This window comes from Cynoglossus semilaevis, chromosome 17 (genome assembly GCF_000523025.1).
Source record: "Cynoglossus semilaevis isolate Cse_v1.0 chromosome 17, Cse_v1.0, whole genome shotgun sequence".
NCBI lineage: Eukaryota > Metazoa > Chordata > Actinopteri > Pleuronectiformes > Cynoglossidae > Cynoglossus > Cynoglossus semilaevis.
Genome location: NC_024323.1, coordinates 15,403,132 through 15,413,376, shown reverse-complemented (window position 1 = coordinate 15,413,376; position 10,245 = coordinate 15,403,132). Strand labels below are relative to the sequence as shown.

The 10,245-nt window shown below is 39.9% G+C and overlaps 1 protein-coding gene across 1 annotated transcript in view; it reads left to right on the top strand.

Annotated features, from left to right (window-relative positions):
- evplb (envoplakin b) overlaps positions 1-4,661 on the top strand; it is a 16,610-nt gene extending 11,949 nt beyond the window's left edge. The window contains exons 18-22 of the mRNA XM_008330778.3: positions 9-143; positions 224-307; positions 473-607; positions 685-777; positions 883-4,661. Coding sequence (XP_008329000.1) covers positions 9-143; positions 224-307; positions 473-607; positions 685-777; positions 883-4,398 — 3,963 coding nt within the window. The 3' untranslated portion in view covers positions 4,399-4,661. The remainder of the gene's footprint in view (positions 1-8; positions 144-223; positions 308-472; positions 608-684; positions 778-882) is intronic.
- The last annotated feature ends 5,584 nt before the right edge of the window (positions 4,662-10,245 follow it).

Genomic DNA, 10,245 nt, shown 5'->3' with positions numbered 1-10,245 from the left:
TCCTTCAGGAAGCTTACAATAAAAACCAAGATTTCCAGAATGCTTATCATTCACTAGACTTCTTTTTGGTCAATTTACCAAATAATGAAGTCAAACCCACAGACACTGCAGTGCAGCTGACGTCCAAGCAGAACTCTCAGAGGGTGAGTTGTCTCCAGCATGTATAAAATGAACTAAATCTGACATACACTGTTCTACAAATGCCAATAAATCTCCTATCCAGAAAGTGATGGAGGACATCAAACGGAAGGCAGATGATGTGGATCGAGTAAAGGAGCTTTCTCGAGATCTGCAGAATACCTTAAATGTAATGTTGAAAATCATCAGATTTATTTTTAAATGTTGTAAATATTGTCATGTCATGTTGTAGGACTAGTTGCAATTCGAAGTTTCAATTGAAAAAAAAAAATTAAATTTTTGAACATCTAAGTTCAGGGAACCTACGATGATGAAAATTTTTAAATCATTTCAGGAGTACGAGGTGAATTCCAACACATACTGTGGAACTCTGAATGATGATGACGGCGATGATGACGATGACAACAATGATGAGCCAGTTCTGAAAAAACGTCCAACTTCAACTTTGGCTCAGGCTGTTCAGCGAAAAGTATGATGATTAAATACTTTTCTGACATTTCAACAACAACAAAGAGAATCATTTTTGTCTTTTTGCCTTTTCTGTAGGAGAAAGATCTTGTCAACCTTTTCTCTGCTGTATCTGCAAAGAACAACCAGCTAAATAATCATTTGGGGATGGCAAAAAACGTGATGGCCCGAGTATGACATTTTTGGATCAAAAGTAAAATTCTCATGACCTTTACTATATATATATTTTTTAATTTTCTGACATTCTCCTTTTCTTCTTCTGCTGTTTTGCATCAGAATGAAGAAAAAGTCAACCAGGTGGTTGTCAATCAGCAGCTGCAGCTCCAGTCTCAGCAGAGGGACTTGGAGCAGAGTGATAGTCTAAAAAAGGAACTAAATGAGGAAATAAGCAGGCGTTTGCATGCTGAAAGAAACTTGGAAACATACCGCAAGAGGTTTGTTTCCCTGAAAAACAGAAGAGGAGTGGAGAGGTTAGAGGAGAAGGAGGTAGTGCAGTACTACCGGGACCCGAAGCTGGAGCTAGAACTTGAGTCACTGAAGAAGAGAATCCAGGATGAGTCATATAAGAGAACAACAACCCGCTCTGAGATAGAAATAATTAGACAAAAGGTTATCACAATGGAAGCAGAGCTGCTGAAAATCGAACCAAAACTGGTGACTAAGGTCCTGACTGAGTATGAGAGAGACCCACAGCTAGATAAGGAGGCAGCCAGGTTCAGAGATGAGATTCACAGGATAAAGAAAGAAGTGCAAACAAGAGACACAGAGTCAATTCATGTCAAATCTGAACTCACACTTCTGGCTCAACAGAAACCAAAAATCAGGGAGAAGATTGTCAAGAAGGAAGTTGTGAGGCTTGAAAAGGATCCTGGAATGTTAAAGGCTGTATTTACTATTCAGGGTGATATTGCAGAGGAGGAGTCTCGGTGTAACTCTCTGAACGAGGACATCTTTAGTGCAAGGAGTCGGATAAATACACTTGAAAGAATCATTCCCACTATCCAGCCTAAGATAGTCAGCAAGGTTGTGAAGCAAATCCAGCAAGACCCTGACACAGTTGAAGAGTCGAAGAAACTACGAATGGCATTAGAAGAGGAGAAAGATGAGAACGTTATACTTATGAAGGACTTGACCAGCCTTCAGTTACAATATAGTGAAGTGGACAAGCTCAGGCCAAAGGTTGAGGTGAAGGAGATCATCAATGAGATCTACAGAGTGGACCCCGAGACAGAGGTAGAACTGGTACGTCTTAAGAAAGAGCTGCAGGACAGCAGCCACAACCGTACAGAGATTGAAAAAGAAATCAACACTTTGACCACAACTGTGACCTCACTGCGAGCTCAGAAACCTAAAGTAGAGTACAAGGAGTTGACACAGGAAGTAATCAAAGAAGAAAAAAGTCCTGAGGTTCTCAGGGAACTGCAAAGGCTTAACAACCAAGTTTCCCGATTACGACTCAACTGTGACACCACCCTGGAGCTCCTTTCCCATCTTCGTAAAGAGAGAGATGAGCTAAAGGCTGAAAAATCCATAGTAGAGACAAAACTAGTGACTAAGGATGTCATCAAGTATGAGAATGATCCTCTTCTTGAAAAGGAGGCAGACAGACTGAGGAGAAATGTCAGGGAGGAGATTCAGCAGCGCCGCAGTGTGGAGGAGGTGCTGTTTGACCTACAGAACCAATATATTGTTCTAGAGAGGCAAAAGCCAGAGGAGAAGATCATAACACAGGAAGTATTTCGTCTTCAGAAAGACCCCAAGCAGATTCTGGAACATGATAAGTTAAACAAGGAAGTGGATGAAGAAGTTAAATCCCGCAGGAAGCTTGAGTTAGAGGTCAGACAAATGAAAGCCCTGGTTCAAGAGCGAGAGAGCACACTGGTCCAAATGGATGACCGTCAGAAAAAGATTCAAGTGGAGTCTGAACTTAGGCAAATCAAAGTTTGCATCATGGAACTGGAAAATGCTCCCCCACCTGTTGAGGAGAAAATAATCATAGAAGAAGTCCTGAAAGTGGAACGAGATCCAAAGCTAGAGAAACTAACTGATGCCATTCGTGTTGATCTAGAGAAAGAGGGCAGCAACATTAGTCGTCTGGAAAGGGAAATACGCAACTTGAAGGTAAAACTGGAACTTCTTCAAAAGGAAAAGTCAGTGGAGAAGGTTGTTTACAGAGAAGTTGTTCGTGTGGAGAAAGACCCTGCAGTGGAGGCTGAAAGAGATCACCTGAGAGAGCTGGTGACAATGGAGAGGAACCTCAGACGAGACCAGGAAGACAATATCCAGAACTTCAGCATCAAGATCGCTCATTTGCAGACCACAAAGACTGTGACGTCTCAGGAGGAGAAAACCGTCATCAGTGGCCGGGATGCTCTGCAGAGAGAAAAGGAGGATCTTCTAAAACAGCTCAAAATGTTAGAGAATCAAAGACAGAGCATCACCATGACCTTCCAGCAGCAATCCAAGCTCATGAGTGAGAGAACTCAACTGGCACGGCAAAGGAGTTTGAAAACCTCTACGGAAATACAGAGACTGGAGAGAGAGATCCTGAGTGAAAAAGACAAAATACACCAGAAAGAGGCGCTCTTAATAGAGCTGCAGAACACCATTAGAAAAGAGGACCAGATTGAAACTCACACTAGAGAGACAAATCTTTCCACCAAGATCACTATTCTAGACCCAGAAACTGGTAAGGACATGTCTCCTTATGATGCCTACCTGCAGGGGCTGATTGATCGGAACCAGTACATTCACCTGGCAGAATTAGAGTGTGACTGGGAGGAGATCACATCTACTGGTCCAGATGGTGATACAACCATTTTGCAGGATCGCAAGAGCGGAAGGCAGTACTGTGTCAATGATGCTATTATGGCGGGTCGCCTTTCCAAATATGATTTCACTCGCTTCAAAGAAAGGAAGATGCCCATTTCTGAGTTTGCACTTCTTGTCGCAGGGGAAACCAAAAAGCCTGTTGTTCCTCCAATTTTAATCCCAAAATCCCCCACTAAAACCATGCCCACCTCTCCACTGAACTCAATGCCAGCTTCTCTGAGGTCGTCGTACCCTAGCCTCAACTCTCACCTCAGTGGAAGCACAAACAATTTAGTTACTCCAACGTCTCCACTTAGTCCTTCCACAGTCGACGAGCATTTCCCTATCTCTGGTATTTATGATAAAACCACAGAAAGCCGCATGTCTGTGAGAAGTGCTCTCACCCGCAAACTAATTGATGCCGACACAGCTCTAAAGTTGCTGGAGGCACAGGCGGCATCTGGTGGTATAGTTGACCTTAACAAAAAGGACAAACTGTCTGTCCATAAGGCGGCTGAACACGGCCTTATTGATACAGGTGTGATGTACAAACTCCTCAATGCCCAGAAAGCCTTCACTGGGGTTGAAGACCCTGTGACTAAGGAACGTCTTGCAGTGGGTCAGGCAGCACAAAAAGGATATATTCCCCAGGAAAATGCTAGAAGGTACCTGGAGGCCCAGTATCTCACTGGTGGGTTGGTGGATCCCAGCAAAGCAGGTCGCCTTACGCTCACAGAAGCTGTGAAAATCAATATAATTGACAGCACAATGTTCAGTGATCTGGAGAACGAAGTGTCCCACACCAAAGAGCTGGTGGACCCCATCACTAAAGAGAAAATATCATACAAACAGGCGATGGAGCGCTGCACCAGAGACTTCAGCACTGGACTCCTGCTGCTCCCTGTAGCTTCTACTGATGTCAACAATGCTCCATCATACTCCAACTTCAAATTTACCTCCTTTTTAAACAAGAATATTTAAATGTCAAAATGTCCAGTTTAAGTCCAAGGTTCTCAACTATGATGCTGGAGGTAGAATGATTACAAATGGACATTTACTGCAATGAATGGGGGGAGGGGAGGTTATGGGTTTAAATATTATACTTTACTTTCACTACTTTACTTATCTTTGTTTCAACAATGAACTTGCTTCTGTACTGTTATAGACTTGTAAAAAAATCAAGGGAATGTATGTCTTATATATGCAAACTACATTGTCAAAGCTAAATAAATGTTTAAAAAAAACACATTCTTTTTTTAAAATGTACTACTAGTGATTTAAACACGTCCAGTGTACTTTTAAGCACACGTCTCATACGTCACATTACTCATATATTTGTGCACTCTTCATGTATACTCTGCATGTTAAGTAGATCTGTAAACTAACTTGTTAATTTACAACTCTTCATGTCAGGTCAAATCTAAGCTAAGCTATATAAAATGATCATGAAATTATAATTAAAAGAAGGGTTCAAAATAAATATGAACAAGTAATTAAGCATAGGCTGAGGCTCATTAAAGTCAGTAGAGCAACGTCTTTTCAGAAATCATAAATATTTTAAACAACTGAAAATAGCAAAATAGCAAATGCCCAGTGGCAGGAATGTCAGTAGAGAAATTGTTAGACAGACACTTACTGTGATATTAATGGATTACAGTGTGGAGAATGTCACTGTATTTAACATAAAAAACTGGATTTTATTAAGTAAGATCATCAGTTTTGCTCAGAAGATACAGTGTTTTTTTTATTACAGTGGTCCCTCGGTTCTCCTTTTGCTCCCTCAGTCTGGGATTATCTGGGATTTTTTGTATTTCAATCTTGCGAGTTTCACTATATCGCGGTATTTTACAGTAAATATTTTTTGTATTTCCAATTTTTTCATTATTTTCGTGATAAAGAACATGTTCTAACCTAAACAAAATTGAAACAGTAAAAATATAGCAAATAATAAACTAAAAGACATCATGGTAGCTTAGGTTTTCCTAGAGGAGATTGTGTTACTCACGCTGATTGGCTCATTCATCGTATCATCTCTCATCATCTCCCCTTGTCCTCCACTACAGTTTGTTGCTGTAAAGTTAGTGCTCTGGTGTTTGGTGAAAGTTGAATCTAACGTCCTACGATGCCTCCTAAACTCCTCTGATCATCTTCTCAGACTTCTGTTACCAAGTCCAAACCAAGACGCTGACACAGATGACTGTGATGAGTTAACAGCCCTTATTTGTCTCTACAATAATGTCCTCTCCTGCCTATGCCCGCCCTTCATATACGGTCCGTCCGTCTAACCTAACCCTAACCCGTCCGGCCAGTATCTCTCCTCTGTTCACTCTCCTCTCTCTTTGGTCCCGGCTTCTCCTGATATGAGGAGAGAAGCAGATTACTCCAACTGCCCTCACCTCCGTCACCACTCCCGTGCTCTCCCTCCTGCAGCTGAGTGCTCAACTCTGCTGCGTTGTGTATTTAATTTATTGACGTAATATGTATGTCATTCTACAACTCTACTGTGAATATAACTGTGTGGGAAAGGGTAAGTCTATAGGGAGAGTTGATAACAGTGTTGGTGAAATTTGTTAAGGCTAAATTAATATGTCAATAATATACTAACTATCTCAACTCTACTTCTCAGATTTTCCCTTTTCGCGGTGGGTCTTAGAACAGTACTACTGGGATAGAAGAGGGACCACTGTATTTGTATATATATATATATACATTTGGTTTGGACAAAAAGCAAATAAAGTAATTGGATATTTTGTTCTATATTTTGAACACAACATATTATGTTAAATCCATCCATCCATCCATCCATTTTCATCCGCTTATCTGTTACCGGGTCGCAGGGTCTCCATGAACCTTCCTGCATGTGCTGAGTCCATTGGATGATACCAACCACCCAAACTGGAATTCGAACCTGGGGTTCCACACCAATTACAGAGACATTACCTCTTGGCCAAAGCGCCACACTATGTTAAATAAATAAACACATCTAACCCTTTTTAAACATAGGCAAATTATTTCAACCTTGTCATTTAATAGCTCAAGCACCCCTTGCTAAATAATGCTATGTAGAATACTATATTGCAATAATATTACTGTACATTGCCACCCTCCTCGGGTTGTTATACATATTGCCTCTTGCAGCTTTTTTACATGTCCTCTTCCAGTTTCTATCACCGAACTGTGTAATGTTTGGATGACCCGACTTCACATTATAGCACATTATAGCACCATAGACACCGATTCCATGGGTGCTTCGGTGTTGGAACACCCACGGAGATTACCGAGGAACAACGGAGACTGATGAGCAACCACGCACAGCGATCACCCACCAGCATGAACATAAATCGACGTCCGTGATCAGCAGTCACTAAATTAAAACTTTTTAAGAAAATAGATCCGCCTCTCACTGTAATTATGGACAGGACAGAGGTTCAAGTCAGCGATGGATCATCAGTGACTTAACTGAAATTAACTGTGTTCGGTCTCGCTCTGTGGGAGGACATGCGCAGAGTGAAAAGATGGTGTCTGAATTATTTTAACGAAAACCATTTTTTGGATTTTCCTTAGTTCTTGTGTTGATGTCACTAGTTGACATGGTAATATATTTTCAGAAATCATGGGCTGTGATATTGCGTAGATGCACGTTATGCAAAACACTGTCAAAGCTGAGTGTGTAGTTAATTTCAGTCCAAAATAATTAGGTCAAAACTAATTTAATATTAAGCAGATAGACTACTAGTCTTTATGTTTATTCATAATTAGTCGATTTTCAAAGTAAATTTCACGGCTTCAGTCGACCAAGTCTTTCTTAGGTTGATTACAGACTGACTTCTTTGTTAGGGTTAGGGTTAGAAAATTCACTGCACACTATACTAAAACTGTGTACTCGACACTCACACTCACTTTCTTAGGACTCATCACTATAATGAAGAGTAATGCACAAAATACAGAGAAAATCACGTAGATAACACAAACACAATACGGAAGACTTGCGGGAGATGCATACGGAAGTAGAGTAATATGTCAAGTGAACGAGTGAGGCGTCGTGGGCTGCTCCGAGTGCTTGGCCACCTAGCACCGGCGTCTGTAATTGTGCTCGTATCTCAAGTCTTTACTCGTGTCTCGAAGCCAAAATTTGCTTGGCGGCTTGCTCGTAACCCAAAATACTCGTATGTTGAGGTGCTCGTATCTTGAGGTTCCACTGTATATATATATATAGTTGGTAGTTTAGATTACTGAACAGATGATTTAAATGTAGTCACATGTTTTAGTGTCTAAAATTAAATTTCAAGCCACTTTTGGCTACTTTTATATTTTAATTCTTTTTCATGGAAGTCATAGTATAGTAAGTCCTTATTGTCATTTTAGTCATCCCAGAATAAGATTCTATTTTTAGTTCTTAGTGTAGTGAAGGTTGTACACACATCTCAGTGAGCCTCCCCAGCTCATCACTTAGCCCCTCCCCTAGTTTATCCTTTAGCCCCTCCTCTTGGCCCCTCCCCTTACCCAGGTGTAGTATATAAGGCCTCCAAATGGCTCAGTTCTCACTCTAACGGTTCCTGGTGATGTTCTCTGTGGTGGTTCAGGTAGGTCATGCAATGGTTCCTTTGTACTATCCTTTTATATGTTAGTTTTGTCCTTTTCCTTCCATTTTCTGGCCTGGTTAGCTTCTTTGGTTAGGGTTAAGTTAATGCTAACCCTGTTTTCGTTCCTGTCTTTGAGTATGTATGTGTATTTAGGTGTTGTAAATTATTGAGTTGTTGGTTTTGTTAATTCTGTGCTTTTTTGTGTGTTCCTTGTTTATTTTGTTTTTATTCTGTCCTGGGGGTTGTCAGGTGATGGGCTAGGCGATTAGGAGGCCTGAGCTGAAGCCTGTTAGCTGTTATCTGCTGTGGTTTTGGTCAAATGCTTTCATCTAGTGAAGTTGGCCACTCAGTGTCCTGATGTTGAAGAGGTAGCTCAGGTGCAGCTAGTTAGTGGTGTTGTGTAGTGGTGCTGCCTCTAAAGGCCTGTGCTGAAGCCTGTTAGCTGTTAGCTGCTTTGGTTTTGGTCAAATGCTTTCATCTGGTGAAGTAAGCCACTCAGTGCCTCATGTGGAAGAGGTGGCTTAGGTGCAGCTAGTTAGCAGTATTGTGGTGGTGGTGCTGCCTCTACAGGCCTGAGCTGAAGCCTGTTAGCTGTTAGCTGCTAACTCTTTAATATTGTGAAGTAGGCCACTCAGTGCCTCATGTGGAGGCTCGGGTACAGCTAGTTAGCAGTGCTTCCCCTACAGGCCAGAGCTGAAGCCTGTTAACTGCTTTGGTTTTGTTTCAGATTAAATTCTTATTTTACATTGGAGTGGATATTATTTTGATCTACTGTTTGGTTCTTGTGTTTTTGCTGTGGTTTTGAGGTGTTTTTCTTGTGTCTTTTTCTTTAGTTGTCAGGTTTTGTATTCTATATAAATAATTGTGTATGTATAATTTTTTTTTTATGATTTTTAAGGAAAAGTGTATTGCTATTATTTAATTGTGGTTATTCTTTATTATTTGGTCTTCTTGATGGTTATTAAGTAAAAATAAAATGCAGTTATTCTTTTGTCTTTGATTCTTATGATTGTATTTTTATTTGTAGGTCTTTACAAGGTTTTATTGTCCTAATTTGTGATTTAACTTGTAATTTCATTTGTGGTTCTGTGTTTTTGCTGATTTTCTTGATATTTAAATCGGTTTGGCCTTGTCAGAACATTTTGAATAAAAATTGTATGTTTTGGTTTGATTGTGGTTATATTTAATCTGATGTGTGTGTGGTTTAGGTTTATTTTTTTAAATTTATTTTTGGTTCTTTGTATTTATTCATTTGTGGGTCTTTACATTTGTCTTGCATCAAAATTATTTGTCCTCTGGTATGAAACCTTTTAGTTTGTGGTCTTTATGGGTTCTTACATTAAACAGCAGAGATTTTTTTTTTAAATTTGATGTGCTGTGTCACAGTGACAAATAATTCACTTTACCTGTTTTAATTAGTGAATGTTTGTGGTTTTAATTATTATTTTCCTTTGTGGTTCTACAATTATTTTTGCTATGGTTTTGTCATATAAAAATGAGTAGATGTCACTGATTGTAATGACTGTTAGGGTTACGTTGTTGTAATTTGATGCTGTTTATGACGGTGGGACTACATTTTGTGTTCAACCTTTATTTTCTATACTTGTCTGTTGGTACAGTAGTCATCTTTGTCCATTTGACTGAGGTTTCTTCTGAGAGGTCTATCCTGCTTGTGACCTCTGCCCTGTTCTCAAGTCATCCTGCAGGTGGACCTCTTACATGTCTTCCAACAGCAATTCTTCATCTGTGGTTTGAGACACAACTTGAAGAAGTGGGTGAGTTGGCGTTACAAACAAGGTAGAGAGTATGTGAAGTAAATGATACTACAGACTTTATGTGGAGGAAACTCTGAGAATTTTTTTTTTTTTTTTTTTATATCCGAGTCAATTACTGTATGTCTTTCATGTATAACATTTTAAACTTTTTGTAGTTTGTTTTTGTTTGTTTTTCCTTCCCCTTGTCCTCTGTTGGCAGATGTTGACTGGGTGCTGCAGAGAGGCTCATTAACAAGATAAGTTTGTCTTTTGGTGGTAAGTTAAGGATTGTATTAAATAATAATCTTTATGTTCAGTTTGTTGCTGTATAGAAAACATATCATTTATGTTCAGGTACTGGCCCCCAAGGAGCCAGACTGATCACATTTGAGGAGGAACAGTTCCCATTCTAATCCCTGCTTGGTTGTATATGTTTTTATTGTTTCTGTAATTATCTGCATGTAACCTTTCACTGGTGTACAGCTTGTGGT